The sequence below is a fragment of the Chlorocebus sabaeus genome, chromosome 11, assembly GCF_047675955.1.
Source record: "Chlorocebus sabaeus isolate Y175 chromosome 11, mChlSab1.0.hap1, whole genome shotgun sequence".
NCBI classification, from domain to species: domain Eukaryota; kingdom Metazoa; phylum Chordata; class Mammalia; order Primates; family Cercopithecidae; genus Chlorocebus; species Chlorocebus sabaeus.
Genome location: NC_132914.1, coordinates 101,241,679 through 101,267,015, shown reverse-complemented (window position 1 = coordinate 101,267,015; position 25,337 = coordinate 101,241,679). Strand labels below are relative to the sequence as shown.

At 41.4% G+C, this 25,337-nt stretch overlaps 1 protein-coding gene across 1 annotated transcript in view; it reads left to right on the top strand.

The window, feature by feature from the left end:
* Positions 1–25,337, top strand: part of GLT8D2 (glycosyltransferase 8 domain containing 2) — a 74,179-nt gene that overhangs the window by 28,502 nt on the left and 20,340 nt on the right. Inside the window, 4 exon segments of the mRNA XM_073021043.1 lie at positions 14,625–14,759; positions 16,450–16,496; positions 21,013–21,035; positions 21,037–21,106. Coding sequence (XP_072877144.1) covers positions 16,478–16,496; positions 21,013–21,035; positions 21,037–21,106 — 112 coding nt within the window. The 5' untranslated portion in view covers positions 14,625–14,759; positions 16,450–16,477.

Below are 25,337 nucleotides of genomic sequence, written 5' to 3'. Positions count from 1 at the left end.
AGGGAGGATTCACTCTTTTTCTATTGATTGGAATAGTTTCAGAAGGATTGGTACCAGCTCCTCTTTGTACCTCTGGTAGAATTCAGCTGTGAATCCATCTGGTCCTGGACTTTGGTTGGTAGGCTATTAATTATTGCCTCAATTTCAGAGCCTGTTATTGGTCTATTCAGAGATTCAACTTCTTCCTGGTTTAGTCTTGGGAGGGTGTATGTGTCCAGGAATTTATCCATTTCTTCTAGATTTTCTAGTTTATTTGCATAGAGGTGTTCATAGTATTCTCTGATGGTAGCTTGTATTTCTGTGGGATCAGCGATGATATCCCCTTTATCATTTTTTATTGCATCTATTTGATTCTTCTCTCTTTTCTTCTTTATTAGTCTTGCTAGTGGTCTATCAATTTTGTTGATCTTTTCAAAAAACCAGCTCCTGGAGTCATTGATTTTTTTGAAGGGTTTTTTTTGTGTCTCTATCTCTTTCAGTTCTGCTCTGATCTTAGTTATTTCTTGCCTTCTGCTAACTTTTGAATTTGTTTGCTCTTACTTCTCTAGTTCTTTTAATTGTCATGTTAGGGTGTCAATTTTAGATCTTTCCTGCTTTCTCTTATGGGCATTTAGTGCTATAAATTTCCCTCTACACACTGTTTTAAATGTGTTCCACAGATTCTGGTATGTTGTGTCTTTGTTCTCATTGGTTTCAAAGAACATGTTTATTTCTGCCTTCATCTCATTATTTACCCAGTAGTCATTCAGGAGCAAGTAATTCAGTTTCCATGTAGTCGTGCAGTTTTGAGTGAGTTTCTTAATCCTGAGTTCTAATTTGATTGCACTGTGGTCTGAGAGACAGTTTGTTGTGATTTCTGTTCTTTTACATTTACTGAGGAGTGTTTTACTTCCAACTATGTGGTCAATTTTAGAATAAGTGTGATGTGGTGCTGAGAAGAATGTATATTCTGTTGATCTGGGGTGGAGAGTTCTATAGGTGTCTATTAGGTCCACTTGGTGCAGAGCTGAGTTCAAGTCCTGGATATCATTGTTAACCTTCTGTCTCATTGATCTGTCTAATATTGACAGTGGGGTGTTAAAGTCTCCCATTATTATTGTGTGGGAGTCTGAGTCTCTTTGTAGGTCTCTAAGGACTTGCTTTATGAATCTGGGTGCTCCTGTATTGGGTGCATATATATTTAGGATAGTTAGCTCTTCTTGTTGAATTGATCCCTTTACCATTATGTAATGACCTTCTTTGTCTCTTTTGATCTTTGTTGGTTTAAAGTCTGTTTTATCTGAGACTAGGATTGCAACCCCTGCCCTTTTTTTTTTTTTTTTGCTTTCCATTTGCTTGGTAGATCTTCCTCCATCTCTTTATTTTGAGCCTATATGTGTCTCTGCATGTGAGATGGGTCTCCTGAATACAGCACACTGATGGATCTTGACTCTTTATCCAATTTGCCAGTCTGTGTCTTTTAATTGGGGCATTTAGCCTATTTACATTTAAGGTTAATATTGTTATGTGTGAATTTGATCCTGTCATTATGATGTTAGCTGGTTATTTTGCCCATTAGTTGGTGTAGTTTCTTCGTAGCATCGATGGTCTTTACAGTTTGGCATGTTTTTGCAGTGGCTGATACCAGTTGTTCCTTTCCATGTTTAGTGCTTCCTTCAGGAGTTCTTGTAAGGCAGGCCTGGTAGTGACAAAATCTCTCAGCATTTGCTTGTCTGTAAAGGATTTTATTTCTCCTTCATTTAGTTTGGCTGGATATGAAATTCTGGGTTGAAAATTCTTTTCTTTAAGAATGTTGAATATTGGCCCCCACTCTCTTCTGGCTTGTAGAGTTTCTGCCGAGATATCCGCTGTTAGTCTGATGGGCTTCCCTTTGTGGGTAACCTGACCTTTCTCTCTGACTGCCCTTAACATTTTTTCCTTCATTTCAACCTTGGTGAATCGGACAATTATATGTCTTGGGGTTGCTTTTCTCGATGAATATCTTTGTGGCGCTCTCTGTATTTCCTGAATTTCAATGTTGGCCTGCCTTGCTAGGTTGGAGGAGTTCTCCTAGATAATATCCTGAAGAGTGTTTTCCAACTTGGTTCCATTCTCTCCATCACTTTCAGGTACACCAATCAAACGTAGATTTGGTCTTTTCACATAGCCCCATATTTCTTGTAGGCTTTGTTCATTTCTTTTTACTCTTGTTTCTCTTCTCTTCTCACTCTACTTCATTAATTTGATCTTCAATGACTGATACCCTTTCTTCCACTTGATTGAATTGGCTATTGAAACTTGTGCATGCATCATGTAGTTCTCATGCCATGATTTTCAGCTCCATCAGGTCATTTAAGGCCTTCTGTACACTGTTTGCCATCGTCTAATCTTCTTTCAAGGTGTTTAGCTTCCTTGCAATGGGTTTGAACATCCTCCTTTAGCTCAGATAAGTTTGTTATTACCGACCTTCTGAAGCCTACTTCTGTTAGCTTGTCAAAGTCATTCTCCATCCAGCTTTGTTCGCTTGCTGGCGAGGAGCTGTGATCCTTTGGAGGAGAAAAAGCACTCTGGTTTTTAGAATTTTCAGCTTTTCTGCTCTGGTTTCTCCCCATCTTTGTGATTTTATCTACCTTTGGTCTTTGATATTGGTGACCTACAGTTGGGGTTTTGTGTAGATGTTCTTTTTGTTGATGTTGACGCTATTCTTTTCTGTTTGTTAGTTTTCCTTCTAACAGTCAGGTCCCTCAGCTGCAGGTCTGTTGGAGTTTGCTGGAGGTCCACTCCAGAACCTGTTTGCCTCAGTATCACCAGCAGAGGCTGCAGAACAGCAAACATTGCAGAACAGCAAATATTGCTGCCTGATCCTTCCCCTGAAAGCTTCATTCCAGAGGGGCACCCACTTGTATGAGGTGTCAGTTGGCCCCTACTGGGAGATGTCTCCCAGTTAGGCTACACGGAGGTCAGGGACCCACTTGAGGAGGTAGTCTGTCCGTTCTCAGAGCTCAAACACCGTGCTGGGAGAACCACTGCTCTCTTCAGAGCTGTCAGACAGGGACGTTTAAGTCTGCATAAGATTCTGCTGCCTTTTGTTCAGCTATGCCCTACTCCCAGAGGTGGAGTCTACAGAGACATCTGGCCTTGCTGAGCTGTGGGGGGCTCCGCCCAGTTTGAGTTTCCCTGCCACTTTGTTTACCCACTCAAACCTCAGCAATGGCAGACGCCCCTCCCCCTGCCAGGCTGTTGCCTTGCAGGTCAATGTCGATCTCAGACTGCTGCACTATCAGTGAGCAAGGCTCAGTGGGCATGGACCTACTGAACCAGGCACAGTATATAATCTCCTGTTGTGCTGTTTGCTAAGACCATTGGAAAAGTGCAGTATTTGGGCGGGAGTGTCCCGTTTTTCCAGGTAGTCTGTCACGGCTTCCGTTGGCTAGGAAAGGGAAATCCCCCAGCCCCTTGGGCTTCCCGGGTGAGGTGATGCCCTGCCCTGCTTTGGCTCACCCTCTGTGGGCTGCACCCTCTCTCCAGCTAGTCCCAATGAGATGAACCAGGTACCTCAGTTGGAAAAGCAGAAATCACCCGTCTTCTGCATCAATCATGCTGGGAGCTCCAGACCGGAGCTGTTCCTATTCGACCATCTTGGAACAGAATCCAGGCATAGATAATTTTTAAGGAAGTAAGCATGTTCTTGTAAATATTGTCTAAATAATTAAAATGACATAAAGTTATGGATAAGAACATTTTATCGACTATTAGTTCTTAAAATAAGATTTTTTTGTTTGCTTTCTTCAGCTTTATTGAGGTATAGTTGACAAATAAAAAATGTATATATTCAGCCAACCATGGTGGCTCATGCCTGTAATCTCAGTGCTTTGGGAGACCAAGGTGGGAGGATCGATAGAGCCCAGGAGTTCAAGGTTACAATGAGCTATGATTGCACACTGCACTCCAGCCTGGGTGACAATCCTGTCTCTGAAAAAAATATACACACACACACACACACATATACACACACACACACACACACACACATATATACACACACACATATATATATATTCAAGGAGTACAATGTTTTAATATACACATTGTGAAATGATTACCACAATCAAGCTAATTAACAAATCCATCACCCTCACATATTTACCTTTTGTGTATGGTGTGGTGAGAACTCTTAAGATCCACCCTCTTAGCAGATTTCAGGTATACAATACATTATTAGTAATAACCGTCACCATGTTGTATGTTAGGTCCCCAGAACTTGCTCATCTTATAACTGCAAGCTTGTACCCTTTGACTGATGTTTCCTCATTTCTCCACCTCCCTGTCCCTGGTAATCACCCTTCTACTTTCTGTTTCTGTAAGTTCAACCTTGTAGATTTCTCATATAAGTGAACATGCAGTATTTATTTTTCTTTGCCTTGCTTATTTCACTTAGCATAACGTCCTCCAGGTTCACCCATATTGTCACAAATGACATTATTTTCTTCTTTTCTAAGGTGAAATAATATTTTATTTTGTGTGTATATATGTCTACACACACACACACACTCTCATATATATGCCACATTTCTTAATCTACTCATTCATTTATGGACACAAGTTAGTTCCATATCTTGGCTATTCTAAATAGTGCTGCAGGTTGGGCATGGTGACTCATGCCTGTAATCCCAGCACTTTGGGAGGCCGAGGCGGGCAGATCACCTGAGGTCAGGAGTTGGAGACCAGCCTGGCCAACATGGTGAAACCCTGTCTCTACTAAAAATACACAAAAATTAGCCAAGCATGGTGATGTGCACCTGTAATTCCAGCTATTCGGGAGTCTGAGGCAGAAGAATTGCTTGAACCCGGAAGGCAGAAGTTGCAGTGAGCTGAGATCGTGCCACTGCATTCCAGCCCAGGTGATGACAGAGCGAGACTCTGTTTCAAAAAAAAAGAAAAAAAATAGTGCTGCAATGAACCTGGGAGTGCAGATCTAGCTTTGATACTGATTTTCTTTCTGTTGGATATATACCCCAAAGTAGGATAGCTGCATCATATGGTAGCTCTATTTTTAATTTTTTGAGAGACCTCCATATTGTTTTCCATAATGGCTGTACTAATTTACATTCCCACTAGCAATGTACAAGGGTTCCCTTTTCTCTACATCATCACCAACACTTGTTATCTTTTGACTTTTTGATAATAGCCATTATAACAGATGTGAAGTGATATCCTATTGTGGTTTGGATTTGAATTTCCCTGATTATTAGTGATGTTTAGTATCTTTTCATATACCTGTTGGCTATTTGTATGCCTTCTTTAGAGAAATGTCTATTCTGGTCCTTTGCCTATTTTTAAATCAAGTTATTTGGGTTTTTTTTGCTGTTGAGTTGTATGAGTTTCTTATATATTTTGGATATTAACTTCTTATTAGATATATGGTTTGTAAATAATCGCTCCCATTCTCCAGGTTGCTTTTTTATTTTACTGATTGCTCCTTTGCAGTGCAGAAACTTTTTAGTTTGATGTAGTCCCACTTGTTTTTGCTTTTGTCGACTGTGCTTTTGGTGTCATATTAAAAAAACATTGCCAAGACCAATGCCACAGAGCTTTCCCCCTGTTTTCTTCTAGTTTTACATCTTAAACATTTAATTATGTTATTATTAAATTAATAAATAATTAATAAAAATGAATATTTACTTATTTAATATTTAATTCATTTTGAACTGGTTTTGTGTATGAGATAAAGATCCAAGTTTTTAAAATTAATATCCAGTTTTCCCAGCACCACTTATTGAAGAGACTATCCTCTCCCCATTGTGTATTCTTGGTGCCTTTATGGAAGAATAATTGACTGTATATGCAAGGATTTATTTCTGGGCTCTCTATTCTGTCCCATTGGTTTATGTTCCCTTGGTCTATGTGTCTGTTTTTATGTCAGTACTATACTTTTTGGATTACTATAACTTTGTAAATATAATTTAAAATTAGGAAATGTGATGCCTTCAGTTTTGTTCTTGCTCAAAGTTGCTTTAGTTATTTGGGGGCTTTTGTGGTTCCATATGCATATTAGGATTTTTTTTTCTGCTTTTGTGAAAAATGCCGTTGGAATTTTGATAGGGACTACATTAAATCTGTAGATTGCTTTGGGTGTTATGGACATTTTGACAATGTTGATTCTTTCAACCCCCATTACTTTTTTGAGGGCATAGTTATATAAAGTTCTAGAATGTTAGATCTAATAGAATTGTCTTCTTCAGTCATAATGATGAGGAAACTGAGATGGAGAGAGATGGAGTGATTTCCCTAGGATCACACAATCATAATGGCTTGTACAAGTGGGGTTCCAACTGTTTGCCAAGCACTGTTGTAAGTACTTAATGCATGTAAATGTATTACTGCATTTAATCCTCATAAAGCCTTATATTACCTTCATTTCCTCAACTTTTTATTTATAAATGATTTTAATTTATAGAAAAGTTGCAAGAAGAGTATAATGGCTCAACCAATTTTGCCACGTTAGTATTGTCTCTGTACCTCTCACTCTCTCTTTCTACACACAAACACCCCTGAACCTCTTGACCTTTCACCCCTAAATGAATATATGTGTCTCCTACTATCAATGATGTCCTCCTACATAACCATACCACATTTATTCTCTCAGGAAATTTAACATTAATGCCATAATATTTCCCTAATTTCCCAAAAATAAACTTTGTAGCTCTTTTTAAACATTTGGTCCAGGATGCAGTCAAGGTTCACACTTTTTTTTTTCTTTTTTTTTGAGATGGAGTCTCACTCTGTCACCAGGCTGGAGTGCAGTGGTGCGATCTTGGCTCACTGCAACCTCAGCCTTCCAAGTTCAAGCAATTCTCCTGCCTCAGCGTCCCAAGTAGCTGGGACTACAGGTGCGTGCCACCATGCCCAGCTAATTATTGTATTTTTAGTAGAGATGGTGTTTCACCATGTTGGCCAGGATAGTCTCGATCTCTTGACTTCATGATCCACCTGCCTCGGCCTCCCAAAGTGCTGGGATTACAAATGTGAGCCACTGTGCCCAGCCAAGGTTCACACTTTCCATTTCATTGTCACATTGTCAAGCCTCTAAAGAGTTCTCAACATGCGTTTTTTTTTTTTTTTTTTTTTTTTTCCTCTCATGACATTGACATATTCGAAGAGACCAGGGCAGTTTGTCTTCAGAATGATCCGTGATTTGGATTTTATCATGACCTTATCCATGATAGAATCAGGTTAAATATCACTGGCAGGAACACATTGATATTTATCACATCTCAAGGCACAGGATTTCAGTTTGTTTCATTTTGTTGATCTTAAATGTGATTACTTTGAGAATGTGAATTTTCTGTACCCCAACAACCTTTTACCCTATCATTTTAGCATTTATTGAGTTTTTTGCCTCAATTACTTATTAACATGTTGATTGTAAAATGGTATTACAGACATTTTATGAGTGAGGAATCTTAAGTTTCCAAGGGAAGGGGTTCTTATGTATTGTGGAGCTAGGATTTGAACCCAGGTAGTCTGACTCCAAGACCCACAGTCTAATACACTAATTGTGTTGTAAAAAGATTTCCAGTTGATTTTCCACTTGATTTCAGTCAGAAACTGTGTCTTGTCTGCTTGGGATTTTTTTTTTTGTTTTTTGAAACCCAAGAAGTGCCACCATCAGAGATGAGATGAAATTGTAAAGAGGAAGGAGAGGATGAAATTCAGGCATGCCAAATCTTTATGCAATTATACACACACACACACATATATACACACACGCACACATCTTTTTTTAAAGCAAACTTTCTGTTGAAACTACATGCTTCTCAAGGACACCACTCCCACCATATGGCTTAAGGTTTCCTACAACAATCGGCTTCAGGAACTTACCTTCTTGGCTCACTACTGCTGTGCGTTGCAATTGGCGTGCCATTATCTGCATCCTAAAGCCTCTTGTTTCATCTTAAAGAGATTTCAGAGTTGGCAACACACTGGACAGGGAAAGATGAACCCCCTGTTCAGATGAGTCAGCACTTACTATTCCTCTGCCTCTGGAGTGGTCTCACAGTTACAGTAACCAAGCACTCAGGAAAGAGCCGACTAGCCTTGCCTGTGAGCTGTAAAGCTTCATCAACACATGGTGAAATCTGTTATCTGGAGCCCAATTCACCTGACCCCTGGTGTAGCAACAAGGGCCCTTTGACCCCTGCAAACTGCTCCCCATATTCACACACCATTCTGGCCACAGCAAATTTATTTGTAAAGACTTTCGTTTGCAAGAAACTGAACCTCATTTCAAAACAGTTTAAGGAAAAAGTGTGAAGTTACTGGTTTTTGTAACTGGGATGCCCAGGAAGTGGATGATCTGAGGAACTTAAAACTCAGCTTCCCTCTGGTCTTTGCCCCATTCTCTCCTGTGATACCAGATGTCTTGTTTCATGGAGTGGGAGAAGGGGCCATGTGGCCAAAGATCATTCTAGGCTTCCATCATCCCCAAAAGTTAGATGCATGCATATCACCTAAAATCCTAAATGGATAAAAAGTACCTGAAACCCTATCTCAGAAAAATCCTAAGTAGCGTGCTGTTTTGACCCAATTCTTTTCCAGGTGCAAAAGGGGAAGAGAAGGGTCACTGCCATGCACTCAGAGCTCTTGGGTGTTCAGTCTGTAGCCTAGGAAAATAAAAGGAACATTGTAGCTGGTTGTTTACAGTGAATTAAAGACTTGAATCAAATCTCTGTTGAAGAGTTTTCCTAGATGACTGCCAGCAAATTCTCATAACACTTTGGTTCATGAAACCGTGGGGACCTATGATATCCTTCCTTTCTCAATTACCTCCTTGGGCTGTTTCTGTCATGTTGTTAGTTTCTAAAGGTTATTAGTCCTGGTTTGCTGTCTGCAGCCTCCCATCAAATGTCAAGTTCAGAAGTTCCTTTGAAAGACCATTATTAAGAAGGATCAACTTAATTTTAAAATAAACTGAGTTTTCAAGACAAATTGTTTTTTATGGCAAATTAACTTTTCTGTGTGAGATGAAGTCAGTTGCCAACTCCTGGGGTAACTGGCAAAATGTCACAAACAAGTGAATGGACATAAAAATGTGACAAAATTTAACTTTAGATTTTACAGTAAAATGAATGTTGTCATCTAAAATTCTTATCTAATGGTTAAATTTTATTTTTTCATCAAACCTGCCATATCCTATGCTTAGCTTAATGCCTACCACTTCTCCTAATGAATATCCAAGGTATTGTATTAAGCATATAGATAGATACATTGTAAATTGGGAAAACTGGGAAGGGAAGTCTTTACAGATGTATTTCGAGAACAGAGGAAGGGTGTCTTAGCCTTCCTGATTTCAGAGCATAAATAAAATACTCCAGAATATAATGCAAAGATCGAATTTGAGTTTGGGGAAATGTTTGGTTGAAAGTTTTTCATGGTAGATCAATCCTTTTCTTGCCTGCTTGGTTCTGATAGTACTCTGAGAACATTATTGAATTTTTTTTTTTTTTTTTTTTTTTTTGAGATGGAGTCTCTCTCTGTCACCCAAGTTGGAGTACAGTGGTGTGATCTCGGCTCACTGCAACCCCCTCCTTGCAGGTTCAAGTGATTCTCATGCTTCAGCCTCCCAAGGAGCTGAGATTACAGGTGTGCCCCACCACATCCAGCCAATTTTTGAATATTTAGTAGAGATGGGGTTTCGCTGTATTGGCCAGGCTGGTCTCGAATTCCTGGCCTCAAGTGATCCGCCTGCCTCAGCCACCCAAAGTGCTGGGATTACAGGTGTGAGCCACCACACCCGGCCACATTCTTGTCTTTATTTGATGATGTAGCTCACTTTTTAGTCACTGATGACTAATCAGATCTGTAATTCTTCCTGTAGAAAGTATAGGAGAGAATAAAAAACCTGTGTTGATCACTTGCTCTCTCCTTTGTGTCACATGTTATCCCTCTAGGTTCAAACTTCTTGCCAGATTTCAAGTCCCCTTTGAATACCCTGAAATTGGAACAAAATATTATAGAAAAAAATCAGTTCCACAGAAGGAACAACAATCTCAACAAATGACCTTCTCAACAAATGGTCTTGGAACAATTGGATAACCATATGCTAAAAGATGAAGTTTAATCTACACTTCATGATATATACAAAAATTAACTCTAAATGAAAATATTAAGTCTAAAACTATAAAATTCTCCAAGAAAACATAGGAGAAAGTCATTATGACCTTAGGTTAGGCCAAAAAGTATTAGATATGATACCAAAAGCATGATCTATAAAAGAAAAAAAAGCCAGGTGTGGTGGCTCATGCCTGTAATCCCAGCACTTTGAGAAGTCAAGGCAGGCAGATCACTTGAGCTCAGGAGTTCAAGACCAGCCCGGGCAACAGGGCAAAACCCCGTCTCTGTAAAAAATACAAAGATCAGCTGCGTGCGGTGCTGTGTGCCTGTAGTCCCAGCTGCTTGGGAGGCTGAGGTAGAATTGCTTGAGCCTGGCAGGTGGAATTTGCAGTGAGCCGAGATCGTACCACTGCACTTGAGGCTAGGTAATAGAGTAAAACCCTGTTTCAAAAAAAAGAAAAATAAGAAAATGAATCTGACATTATCAAAATGAAATACTTTTGCTCTGCAAAATTTATTAAGAGACTGAAAAGACAAGCCACATACCAGGGGAAAGTATTTGCAAATCGCATAACACAGTGCTTTTTTTTTTTTTCTTCTTTTTACAGAGTCTCACTCTGTTGCCTAGGCTGGAGTGCAGTGGCACAGTCTTGGCTTACTGCAACCTCCACCTTCAGGTTCAGGCAATTCTCCTGCCTCAGCCTCCCGAGTAGCTGGGATTACAGACCCGCACCACCACGCCTGGTTAATTTTTGTATTTTAGTAGAGACAGAGTTTTACCATGTTGACCAGGCTGGTCTTGAACTCCTGACCTCAAGTGATCTGCCAGCCTCGACCTCCCAAATTGCTGGGATTACAGGCGTGAGCCACAGCACTGAGGCCTGACACAGGGCTTGTATCTGGAATACATAAACAACTCCCAAAACTCAAAAATAAGAAATTAATTCTATAAAAATGCACAAAAGATTTAAACAGACATTTCACCATATGTGGATGGTAAATAAACACACAAAAAGATGCTCAACATGAGTAATCATTAGGGAAATGCAAATTAAAATCACAATGCAATTCGCCCATTATAACAGCTAAAATAAAAAAATACTGACAATACCAAGTGCTGTCAAGAACACAGAGCAACTGGAACTTTCTCATCATGCTAGTGGGAATACAAAATGAAAATGTTTTCACTCAGGAAAAAAAGATTGTCAGTTTCTGTTTCCACTCAGGAAAAAAGATTGTCAATTTCTTTCTTTTTCTTTTCCTTTTTTATCAGACAAGGTCTCTCTCTGTCACCTGGGCTGGAGTGCAGTGGTGCGACCATGGCTCACTGCAGCCTCAACCTCCCAGGCTCAAGCAATCTTTCCACCTCAGCCTCCTGAATAGCTGGGACCACAGGTGCCCACCACCATGTCTGGCTAATTTTTTTTCTCTAACTCCCCACATTTGGTTTTTGAGGTTTTTGTTGTTTTGTTTTGTTTTCATAGAGACAGGGGTCTCACTATGTTGCCAGGGCTGGTCTTGGACTCCTGAGCTCAAGCGATCCTCCCACCTTGGCTTCCCAAAGTGCAGGGATTATAGGCATGAACCACTGTGCCCAGCTTAGATTGGCAGTTTCTGTTTTTTTTTTTTTTTTTTTGAGACGGAGTCTTGCTCTGTCGCCCAGGCTGGAGTGCGGTGGCCGGATCTCAGCTCACTGCAAGCTCCGCCTCCCGGGTTCCCACCATTCTCCTGCCTCAGCCTCCCGAGTAGCTGGGACTACAGGCGCCCGCCACCTCGCCCAGCTAGTTTTTTGTATTTTTTAGTAGAGACGGGTTTCACTGTGTTAGCCAGGATGGTCTCGATCTCCTGACCTCGTGATCCGCCCGTCTCGGCCTCCCAAAGTGCTGGGATTACAGGCTTGAGCCACCGCGCCTGGCCGGCAGTTTCTTATAGAGTTAAATATATATCTACCAAAAGACCTAGCAATAACACTTCTAGGTAGTTACCCTCTATTCACACGAAAACCTGTAAACAAGTGTTTACAGAAACATTATTCATAATCACAAAACAATGGAAACAACCCAAATGTCCTTCAGTGGGTGAATGGATAAACTGTGGTATATCCATTCAGTGGAATACTATTCAGCAATAAAAAGGTACAAACTATTGGTAAAGGCAGTAGCAAGTATGATCTCAAAAGCATTATGCTAATTGAAAAAAGAGAGTCTCTCAAAATATTACATCCTGTAGGATTCCACTTATATGACATTCTGGAAAAGGTAAAACTATAGAGACAGAGGATAGATCAGTGGTTGCCAAGGGCTAGATGTTGGACAGGGCCTGACTACAAAGGGGCAGCACAAGGGAATTCTTTAGGAGTGTTGGCATTGTTCTCTATCCCATTTGTGGTGGTTGTTACAAGAATCTATGCATGTGTAAAAGTCCATAGAATGACAGAAACAAAAAAGTAAATTCTAATGTATGTAAATTTTAAAAAACTTAAAAATCAACATGTCAAATTTTGCAGCTGACATGGTAATTTTCCTTTAATAAATGTGTCATGGAAAAGAAGCCTATTTAAAATGAAAACAGATATACTGAATGTTTATTATACAGAACCATTTGTGTTTCCCTGGGTGAAGCACTCTTTCTGATTCTTCAATGCAGTCTAAAGAATTCAGGAAATACTACCTAATAAAAGAGAAACGGTATGCATAGCAATTTTTGAAATTTTATTTTATTTTAAGTTTTGGGATACATGTGCAGGTTTGTTACATAGGTAAATGTGTGCCATACTGGTTTGCTGCACCTATCAACCCATCACCTAGGTATTAAGCCCCGCATGCATTAGCTATTTATCCTGATGCTCTCCCTCCCCCTGATGCATAGCAATTTTTAAGAACATCAAGAAAGAACTCACAGTAGGAAATGTGTGTAAATCCAGAAGACCAGAAATAAATTTGCTTGTCAACATGTATCAAATACCTTGGCAGAAAAATAGTTCTCATGGGACAATTCTTCATGCTCTAAAGCAGCAGCTGGTCTCTTTTGTTAAAATAAGTTGTTCTTGGAATACATCTAGTTGATAGGCCTCTTAGAATTTGCCCTGCATTTTTCTTATGCAATGGACTTTATGTAAAAAGTTGGCGTGATAGAATATGAGAATGGTTGATGATGTGACAGTTATAGTTCTTGCTGCTTAGCAAAATACAATGCATCGTGTGTGTGTGCATGTGTGTGTGTGTGTGTGTGTGTAGAATCTCCTGTGCTTATATGTATATATGAATAGATAATACATTAGTATGATCTGACATTCTGTAGGTGCCAAAGCTGCTATTTATTAGTCAGAACACTTCTGTGGGACTGTGCCAGCCATTTATAACTGGTACCCATTTTGATTGATCAGTGCCAAAGGCCATATGAGTTATTAAATATGTTCAGTATAAATCCTGTAAGACTATCAACCGAAAAAATCTCCCTTTTTCTACCAGCCTACCCCTATATTTTCTGTAATCTTCAACACAGAGACAAAAAGGCCTTTTAATATTGGGTTACATGAAGTTGGGTAGAGGTGGGTATTTTAATTACTTTAATCATGTATAACAATGTGAAACAGGCATATCTCACCTCAAATCTGTCTCTGACAGTCCTCCAGCCTTTCTTCCAGGGGTCTCTTTCTTTCCATTTGTGTTCCCTTCTTCTTGCAGTCACGCTGAAAGCATGCCCCCTCCTAATGTTAATCTGGGACCTGATAAACATCCTACTGTGGGATAAGATAAACTTTCTCATCCCACAGTGACCATCCCCTGGAATATTATTGCTGTGAGCTTGGGGCTACAAAAAGACACATGACAAATCTGGCAGCTCTTCTGAAAGCAGCAGTTTTTCTTCTTTTCCTTTCTTTTCTTTTCTTTCTCTCTTTCTCTCTTTCTCTTTCTTTCTTTCTTTCTTTCTTTCTTTCTTTCTTTCTTTCTTTCTTTCTTTCTTTCTTTTCTCCTCCTTCTTCTCCTTCTCCTTCCTTCCTTCCTTCCTTTCTTTCTTTCTTTCTCTCTCTCTTTCTTTCTTCTTCCTCTACTTCTTCTTCTTCTTCTCCTCCTCCTCCTTCCTTCCTTCCTTCTTTCCTTTCCCTTCCCTTTCCCTTCCTTCCTTCCTTCTTTCCTTTCTCTCTCCTTCCTTCCTTCCTTCCTTCCTTCCTTCCTTCCTTCCTTCCTTCCTTCCTTCCTTCCTTCCTTCTCTCCTCTCTCTTCTTTCTTTTTCTTTTTTAAAACAAGGTTTTGCTCTGTCTCCCAGCTGGAGTGCAGCAGCCATGGCTCACTGCAGCCTCAACCTCCGGGGCTCATGCGATCCTCCTGCCTCAACTTCCCGAGTAGCTAGGACTACAGGCATGCACCACGATGCCTGCTAATTTTTGTATTTTTTTGTAGAGATTGTTGCAGGGGGGTCTTATTATGTTTCCCAGGCTTATCTCCAACCCCTGGGCTCAAGCATCTGCCCACCCTGGGCTCCAAAAGTGAGCCACCACACCCGGTAAAACACTTAAAATGTCACTTTAGGTCCTGTGGGAAGAGCAGCGTGGAGGTGGGCTGAGGTTAGAAGGTGCAGAGCGTGAAAGAAGATTGTGGGCTGAGTATTGGACATCTGTTCTTGAATAGTCCCTGGGCCTGCCATAGGAAAGGAAGTTCTCCTGGGTAAGTGATTGGACTTTTCCTTCTCCTCTAATAACATTTTTTCTTGGGCTGTGGCCAAACCTTAGGATTCTGGTTCATCCCTTATTCAGACCAGGTTAGCTTTTCCCTGCTCTCACCTGGCCATCTCACCTAGGCACAGAAGACCTGGCTTTCATAACAGATAGCTTTCTCCCTGAGGGGTGAACTGCCAGCAGTTGAAGGAGTGATTCCTTTCCACTAATTCTTGCACAGTTCCCATGAATTTGAACGTAAAACAAAAAACGTGAAAGATACTTTGAGTTCATTGTGAGCAATGTTAAGTGTTCACTCTCCTTTACCTTCAGACTTCCCTTGGGAATGTTTGGAAAACAGTGCTTTAGGGTTTTAACAAAGTTAAACACTGATGGAGGGGGTTTTGTGCACTTAAAATAAAATCCAAACTCCTCTTTAGGCACAGTAGTATCCGGTCCCTTGGTACCTCTCTGGCCTCTTCCATCCAGTCTCTCCTTTGATTGACTGTGATCCAGAGACTTTGAGCTTCTTGCAGTTCCTAGAATATTTAGAGCTCCTTCCAGCCCCAGGGACTTTGTACTTGCTGTTCCCTTTGCCTGGGATGCTCCTCTGCATGTTCTGCCCTTGTCTGGCTCTTGCTCTTCCTTCCCTCCAATGCCATATCCTCAATGAAGTTTTTGCTGATTTCTCTTCCTGATGCACTCCCTACCCCTGTTCATCTTTATCCCAATATCTCCTTTGCTTCCTTCATAGCACTTACCGTAATCTAATACTTTTATGTGTCACATTTTAATATCTGTTTCCCCCACTGGACCAAAAGCTCCAGGAGGATAGGGACCAGGACTGTTTCATTTGTTGGCACATCACTGGGAAGTGGCACAGTGCTGGGCTTTTAGTAGGATCTCAATATGTAAATATTGAATGAATGATTGAATTGAGTATAATGCATGGCCTGCCAAGGGATTCCTGAAGATGCAAAAGCTTCCTTATCAAGGAATGAAGTTCTGATAGTAGAAAGATAGCATAGGGTTGATATTTTAGATCAAGGAAGTCTTCTAGTGTGATACTTCCAGTTACGGCCATCTGCTATGCTGACCCAGAAGGCTGACAGAGCTCTTTTTGCAGGAGGTTAAAAAAAATTCTGGGCCAGGCACTGTGGCTCACACCTGTAATCCCAGCACTTTGAGAAGCCAAGGTGGATGGCTTGCTTGAGGCTAGGAGTTCGAGACCAGCCTGGGCAACATGGCAAAACCCCATCTCTACTAAAAATAAAAAAAATTAGCTGGGAGTGGTGGCACACGCCTGTAGTTCCAGCTACTTGGGAGGCTGAGGAAGGAGGATCACTTGAACCTGGGAGGTGGAGGTTGCAGTGAGCCAAGATCGCAACTGCATTCCAACCTGGGTGATGGAGCGAGACTCTGTCACCAAAAAAAAAAAAAAAAAAAAAAAAAAAAAAAAATTCTGACGACTAAAGATTAGCTTTTGAGGACCCTTAGTAAGGTTTGTTCAACCGCAGGCATCACTTTTGAAGACATGGGCCTGTATTTATTTTGTTTCCAAAATTTTAGATTCGGAGCAGTAGAAAATGATCACACACTTCACGATATATCAGCCTTTCAGAGAAGGCATAGTCCTTAACACTTGTTGATGACTTTTAAGTTGATTCTCTTTCAAACAGATTTTTTTCTTTAATCCACAGGTTACAGTTCTTATCCGCGTGAATACACATGGCTCTGTTACGAAAAAGTAAGATTACAACTTTTGAAAATAATGATTTAAAAACAGGTATTTGGGGAGGATGGTTTTGAGGCTCGGGCTTGGCTCTTTTCTTCTTTCTTGGATTATCTTTGATTTTCATGGATAGTTTTCCCACAGGCACTCTTTGGCATCATCATTTCTGGATGATTCCCATGGAGAGTTGTTCAGTATTTTAGTCAGAAGTGAACTTATCGGCTGGGCGCACTGGCTCACGCCTATAATCCTAGCACCTTGGGAGGCCGAGGTGGGCGGATCAGTTGAGCTCAGGAGTTTGAGACCAGCCTGAGTAACATGGCGAGACCCCATCTCTACAAAAAATACAAAAATTAGCCAGGCGTGGTGGTGGGCACCTGTAGTCTCAGCTACTCAGGAGGCTGAGGCAGGAAGATCACTTGAGCCTGGGAGGCAGAGGCTGCAGTGAGCTGAGATCTCACCACTGCATGCCAGCCTGGGAGACAGAGTGAGACCCCGTCTCAAAAAAAAAAAAAAAGAAGAAGAAGTGGAAGTGAACTTACAACAGGGATCATATGGTTCTATAAAACTTGCAAAAATAACGCATTTTCTCATTCGGAATAAATATTCATGTTTGTAGCTAATTTAGCATTTGTAATTTGTGATTTTGTATTCTTAGTCTTAAAGAGTCACCTCAAATCTTCAGACCCATCAGAACCTGGATTTGCCTCTGATTTTAGATCCAGTAGTTTGTGAATTTGAGGAGAAACATAGTAACCTAATTCTGTGACTGTCAGGGTAGAGTTGCCAGATTCAGCAAACATAGACACAGGACAGGACAACCAGTTAAATTTGAACTTCAGATAAACAACAAATAATTTTTTAGTATAAGTATGTCCCAAATATTGCATGAGACACACTTGCCTGGGTAATTTTTGTATTTTTAGTAGAGATGGGTTTTCACCATGTTGGCCAGGCTGGTCTTGAACTCCTGACCTCAAGTGATCCACCCGCCTCAGCCTCCCAAAGTGCTGGGATTACAGGCGTGAGCCACTGTGCCCGGCTGTGGCAGGTGAATATTAATCGAACCTGTTGATAAACTGTAGAATTTTGTCCATTTTCTGTCCATTTTCTACTTCTCTATAATTTTGTTTTAAACTGAGTCTAGTATCTGATTGTCCCTGGCTGAATCTGATAATCCATTAAGGCAGGGAGGAACTGGGTGTCAGCAAAATAGAATCACAGCCTCAGGATGTAGCTTTGGAAGGCATCCATGGAGACTCTTTTACAAATGGGAAGACAAAGGCATAGAGGCCAAAAAATAGATGCATATGAAGTCAATAGATTAAGTCTCTTGATGCATAAAAATAATAAAAAAGAAATACAGGCTGGGTGCGGTGGCTCATGCCTGTATTCCCAGCACTTTGGGAGGCTGAGGCAAGTGGATTGCCTGAGTCCAGGAGTTCAAGACCAGCCTTAGCAACATGGTGAGACCCCATCTCTACTAAAAAAAATACAAAAAAATAGCCAGATGTGGTGATGTGTCTATACTCCCAGCTACTTGGGAGGCTGAGGTAGAGAATCACTTGAGTTTGGAAGGTTGAGGTTACAGTGAACCGAGATCACACTGCTGCACTCCAGCCAAGGCAATTGAGGTGAGACCCCATCTCAAAAAAAAAAAAAAAAGATAAAATAAAATAATAACAACAGTGATACATAACCATTTGTAAAGTCTTTATCGGGCCTGCATTGCCTTGGTTAACTCTCAAAACAGTAGTACAAGGTAATGCTTATTATTACAATCTCCATTCAGCAGATAAGCACACCAAGCTCAGAGAGGTCAAGATACCCCTTGGCCATATAGCTAGGAGGTGGTAGAAAGGAGATTTAAATCTGACTTCAAATTCACACCTTCTTCCCTTCTACCAACTTTCCCCAAACTTTAGGTAGGTGGCACTACACATGCCACCATGCATCTTCTCAATTTTTCATCAGTTGTGTTCCTTCTGTCCTAAACGTTACTTAATATTTTCTTTAGGCCAGGCACAGTGGCTCATGCCTGTAATTTCAGCACTTCGGGAGGCCGAGGTGGGCGGGTCACCTGCGGTCAGAAGTTCAAGATCAGCCTGGCCAACGTGGTGAAACCTTGTCTCTACTAAAAATACAAAAATTAGCCAGGCATGGTGGTGGAGGCCTCCCAGCTACTTGGGAGGCTGAGGCAGGGGATTCACTTGAACCCACGGAAGCGGAGGTTGCAGTGAGCCAAGACTGTGCCATTGCACTCCAGCCTGGGCAACAAGAGCAAAACTCTTATCTCAAAAAAATTTTTTTTTCTTTGACTAATTTTTAAAATTTATACTTCATAATAGAAAGTTTTTTATCCTTACTGTAAATGAAAACAGAAAGATCGCCTATCATTAAAAAAAAGCGTAGCTTTAAACACGTATACAATTAGAAGACTGTGATTCAATTCTGGGTAGCTTTTGTTGCGTTCCTGCACATAAAATCAGAAAGACTGACTTTCTCATATGGTGATTAAATATTAATGCTATGAACATAAACTTCCTCAGTCATTTCATGCACAACTGTGCTATGTGTTCCATATTCAAGAAAACACTGTTTTACACCACTCTACTTCTCAGCAGATCCCAAGGGCCAACATCACTGGAACAAACAGACCTGGAGGCTTGGAGGCATTGGGGTCTTCTGTTTACCCAGGGCAAGAATGTTTCCTTCCTTCCTTCCTTCCTTCCTTCCTTCCTTCCTTCCTTCCTTCCTTCCTTCCTTCTCTCTCTCTCTCTCTCTCTCCTTCCTTTCTTCCTTCCTTCCTTCCTTCCTTCCTTCTCTCTCTCTCTCCTTCCTTCCTTCCTTCCTTCCTTCCTTCCTTTCCTTCTTTCTTTCTTTCTTTCTTTTCTTTCTTTCTTTCTTTCTTTCTCTTCTTTCTTTCTTTTCTTTCTTTCTTTCTTTCTTTCTTTCTTTCTTTCTTCTTTCTTTCTTTTCTTTCTTTCTCTCCCTCTCTCTCTCCTTCCTTCTTCTTCTTTTCCTTTTTCTTTCTTTCTCACAGAGTCTCCCTTTGTCGCCCAGACTGGAGTGCAGTGGCACAATCTCAGCTCACTGCAACCTCCACCTCCCAGGTTCAAATGATTCTCCCCGCCTCAGCCTCCTGAATAGCTGGGACTACAGGCATGTGCAACACTCGGCTAATTTTTGTATTTTTAGTAGAGACCGGTTTTGCCATGTTGGCCAGTCTGGTCTCAAACTCTGGCCTCCAGTGATCCACCCTCCTTGACCTCCCAAAGTGCTGGGATTACAGACGTGAGCCACCGCACCCGGCCTGCACCTCATCCTTGACCAAGGTTGAATTAACTGAGAAGCAACTGTGTCATAATGGCTAAGAACATGTATTTATAATTACTACTGGCTCAAAAGAAGAATCACATAAATTCAACAAAATAAAAGCCACATACAGCAGACCCACAGCTAGTATCATACTAAATGGGGAAAAACTGAAAGCCTTTCCTCTTACATCTGGAACATGACAAGGATGGCTGCGTTTCACCATTGTTATTCAACATTGTACTGGAAGCCCTAGCTAGAGCAATCAGACAAGCAAAAGAAATAAAGGGCATCCAAATAGGAAAGGAAGAACTCAAATTATCCGTGTTTGCAGATGATATGTTTTTGTTTTGTTTTATTTTGGAGAAAGGTCTTGCTCTATTGCCCAGGCGGTGTGATCTTGGCTCACTGCAACCTCCGCCTCCCAGGTTCAAGCAATTCTCATGCCTCAGCCTCCCAAATAGCTGGGATTCCAGGCATGCACCATCCCGCCCAGCTAATTTTTGTATATTTAGTAGAGATAGGGTTTCACCATATTGCCCTGGCTGACCTTGAACTCCTGGCCTCATGTAATCTGCCCACCTCAGCCTCCCAAAGTGCTGGGATTACAGGTGTGAGCCACTACACTTCGGCCAATATAATCTTATATTTGGAAAATTCTAAAGACTCCAGCAAAAAACTGTTTAGAACTGATATACAAATTCAGTAAAGATGCAAGACCCCTGAGCAACAATAGTGTTCCAGGTTAATTCTTTCTGTTTGTTGTTTTTTGTATTTGAGACAGGGTCTAGCTCTGTCACCTAGCGTGGAGTAATCTTGGCTCACTGCAGCCTCCGCCTCCCAGGCTCAGCTATCCTCCTATCTCAACCTCTTTAGTAGCTGGGAATACAGGTGCATGCCACCATACCCAGCTAATTGTGTGTGTGTGTGTGTGTTTGTGTGTGTGTGGAGACAGGGTGCCACTCTGTTGCCCAGGCTGGTCTCGAAACTCCTGAGCTCAAGTGATCCACATGCCTCGGCCTCCCAAAGTACTGTTATTACAGGCATAAGCTACCACACCTGGCCAGGTTAATCTTTATATGCTCTCTGCTTATAGAAAGGTCTCAGACACCACTCTGTGTCATGGAAGGAATCTACTCACACTACCATTCTAAACTTTGTCACGTGATTTCAGGTTCATAGGTTCAATGTTAATGTGTTTCCATTTCTATTTCAGTTAATCAGGTGTTGCTGTTCCTTCCTGATCGTGACCCTCTGTGTGATTCTGTATAAGAAAGTTCAGAAGGGGACTGTGTCCAAGAATGATGCAGGTGAGCGGACATGGAATCATTGAGTTGGGACACCCAGGAATGTGGTTTGAATGTGTTCCTCTAGGTCCTTTCAATAGCTGGTTCAGGGACAAGTGACAGCTTGGTCAACTCCCAAGGACCTGCTAGTAAGAATATCTGCCCTAGAACACCTTTTCAGTTGAGACCTAGGATGGTCGGTGCTATTCAAACTTTAGCATGTGTGAGAGTTGCATGGAGAGCTTGTTAAAACACAGCACTGGGCCTACTTGCGAGGTGTAGGATCAGTAGGTATGGGGTGGGGCCTCAAGATTTGCATTTCCGATAAGCTCCTGGTTGAGGCTGATGCTGTGGGTTCTTGGACCACAGGGTGAGTGCACTACTCCACACCCCATCTCTTTGGAGCTTCTCAATGACTTTGCTTATGGAAACTGCCCTCTCTCTCCTCTCCCTGCTGGTTCATTCCCATCAGTGCAAGTCAGCCTCATAACTCTCAACTTGAAAATGGCCCTTCATTGGCCCTGTGTTCTCTCCCAGCTGTACTGAGAGCCGTGTTTCCCTCCTTGGGGGTGAATTGCCTGAGATGGCACCTTCACAACTCCAATGCACACACAAAGTCAACTTCCATAAAAATCAAGAAGCACTGTTTATTACATTTTTAATTAATTTACTTTTTTTTTTTTTTTTTTTTTTTTGAGACAGAATCTCACTCTGTTGCCCTGGCTGGAATACAGTGGCACAATAGCAGCTCACTGCAGCCTCGACCTCCAGGGCTCAAGCAATCCTCTGGCCTCAGCACTCCCAGGAAATTGAGACTACAGGAGTGTGCCACCACATCCAGCTAATTTTTTGTATTTTTTGTAGAGATGGGTTTTGCCATGCTGCCCAGGCTGGTTTTGAACTCCTGGGCTCAAGCTGTCCTTCCACCTTGGCCTCCCAAAGTGCTGGGATTACAGGAATGCGCTACCGTGCCCAGCTGATTTACATTTTATATCAATCAAACAAATATACACTTATGGGCTGGCGATGATGGCTCACACTTGTAATCCAGCACTTTGGGAGGCTAAGGCAGGAGGATCACTTGAGTCCAGGTGCTTGAGACCAGCCCAGCCTAGGCAACAAAGCAAGACCCTGTCTGCATGCACACAAAAAATTACCTGGGCGTGGTGGGGCATGCCTGTAGTCTCAGCTACTTGGGAGGCTGGAATGAGAGTATTACTTGAGCCTAGGAGGTCTAAGCAGCAGTGAGCCCTGATAGTGCCACTACACTCCAGCTTGGATGATAGAGTGAGACTCTGAATACAGTTACTTGGTGTGTTACATACATTTATTCCACAGTTTTTTTTTTTTTTTTTTCAGCCAGACACTTAGGGACTGGAAACACAGCAGTGAACAAAACAACATCCCTATTCCCAGGAAGCTGGCATTTCTTTCTGATTATATTTTGTAATTTAAAAATTCATTTAAAAATAATTAAAAACATGTATAATCTAATCTAAATGAAAATAGAATCTGCAAAGAGAATGATTTTCACACAAAGACATATATACAGAAGCTCTTAGGGCATAATTCATAGTAGCCCCAAACTGGAAACAATTCACATGTACATCAACTAGTGAGGAATGCAAAAAATGTAATTCATCCCACACAATGAAATACTTTTCGGCAGTAAAAAGAACAAATGACTGATACAAGCTGCAATATGGATAAACCTGAAAAAAAATTATGCTAAATAAAAGAAGTCAGACCCAAAAGACCATATATTGTATGAGTCCATCTGTATGAAATTTCTAGAAAGGGAAAATCTATGGAGACACAGAGCAGATCAGTGGTTGCCTAGAGCGGGAGTGGGAATGGATTGACTGCAGACCAGCCAGCTCAATGGAACTTTTTAAAGCTAGATCGTGGTGATGGTTGTGCAATAAATTTACTAAATACTATTGAACTGTACACTTACAATGGGTAAATTGAAAAAATATCTGTATTCATTTGCTTGGGCTGCCATAACAAAATAGCACAGACTAGGTGGCTAGACCATAGACACGTATTTTCTCTGGTTCTGGAGGCTGGAAGTCCAGGATCAAGGAGCGAGCTGGTTTGGTTTCTCCTGAAGTCTCTCTCCTTGGCATGCAGATGGCCGCCTTCTTACTGTGTCCTCACGTGGCCTTTTCTCTGTGCTGCACTCCTGGTTGTGACCCTCTGCGTGATTCTCCTCTTTTCCTCCTCTTATCAAGACACCAGTCTTACTGGGATAAGGCCTACCAAATGGCTTCATTTTAACTTAATTGCCTCTTTGAAGGCTCTGTCTCCAAGTGCGCTGACATCCTGAGATGCTGGGAGCTAAGACGTTAACTAATGGACTCTGGAGGACACAATTCAGTCCATAGCAGTATGTACACCTCAATAAGCTGTTCTAAAAGAGAGAGAGAGAAGGAAGTCACGTAAAGACAAATGTCGTCTGAACTGACTCCACTCTTCACGCTTCAATCCCTGCTCATAAACCAACACATTCGCTCAGCTAATCCCACCACAGACTCCCTTCTTCAGAGAAGGAAGTGGATAGGGTTTAAAACAGTTGTTAAAACAGCTCTAAAGAAATGCACATCCTGACTGAGTAATCAGACCTATACAGAGAAACAAAGCATTTGGACCACATGAATGGATCTGTTATCACATGTTTATCCATTCCGTGTTAAAATTTTTTAAAAAATCAGTGTTATAAAATACCATTCAAATGAATGTAGTGTTGGTATGGAAGAATGCTTGTGGTATGTTAAGTGGGAAAAGGAAGTTGCAGAAGAGACTGAAAAGTATGATTCCATTTTGGCTTTTAAATAGTAAGTGTTTAAGGTATATATTCTTTTTTTTTTTTTTTTTTTTTTTTTTTTTTTGAGACAGAGTTTCACTCTTGTTGCCCAGGCTGGAGTGTAATGGTGCCATCTCGGCTCACCACAACCTCCGCCTCCAGGTTCAAGCGATTCTCCTGCCTCAGCCTCCCAAGTAGCTGGGATTACAGGTATGCGCCACCATGCCTGGCTAATTTTGTATTTTTAGGAGAGACGGGGTTTCTCCATGTTGGTCAGGCTGGTCTCAAATGCCTGACCTCAGATGATCTTCCCACCTCAGCCTCCCAAAGTGCTGGGATTGCAGGTGTGAGCCACTGCGCCTGGCCCAGGTATATATGCTTTAGTATTACCATGAAGAAGGGTTTAGGGGGCACACACCACACTGGTTGTGTTATATATTGTTATAAAGCAGAGGTCTACTTTCGGAGTGGGAGTGAGAGGTCTGCAGAAAACAGTCACAATTTACCAAATACTCTTCTCTTTGGGCTGAATTTTTTTCAATAATTGCATATTGTTTTTTATAATTTAAAAAACATTAATTCAAAGAACTAGTGTTCTAAGTTCATGTCCAGAGGTCCTGTGAAGTCCTATGTTCAAGTAAAACATGGCGGCATTCTCTGTAATATCTCCATTGTGACATTGCATGTAATCTCCCAGTACTTTTCTTGTGATTAGTGTGCTGGTCACTCACAGCTGTCCCACTTGGGGAGAGGTAAGCTGATACACTTGGCTAAAACAATCCTTATTTGAAATGAATTCTGAGTCATGGCATTAGGAGAGCAGACATTTCCTTTCTTCTAGGAATAGGCGTGGCTTGATCAGAGCTGCTTATGGAAAGGACAAAGGCAGTATCATTTCTATTCCATTCTGCCAGCATTGTGATGTTTACTATTTTTGTTAGGCACCAAATGGTTTCCCATAGCCAACCTTTTAATGCTTTGGCTCAGGCGCCAGTTGGTACAATGAATCCGAATAGTGGAGCGGATAATTCCTAAAGAAACTGCAAGGATGGAGCATTGATGAAGAAGGTACAGTTGATAAGCCTTTCCGCCACATTTCTCCAGTGTGCGTTTGTTCTTCTTTCTGTCCAGGGGAAACTTTTTGGCAGAGAACAGCATTTTTGGCTTAGGTTAGTGCTCAGTTTCTCTACCTGGCAGAGGCCCCTAAGAAGCGTGGCAGTGTCATGTGTTGGCAGCAGAGCTGGACACTCAATGTTTGACCTTCTTCTGGAGCGTCCCCTCTTTTATGAGGACACTTTCCTTTTACCTTGTGCTTCCCACTGTCTGATGAAGGCCTCTGCCTGAGTCTGGCAGCCAGGCACAGCCCCAGCTTTTTGACCCTTCCCTCTTATTCCTCAAGGGCCCTGTTTTCTGAAGCTCATTCATCAGTTCCATTTAGTTCATTCCAAC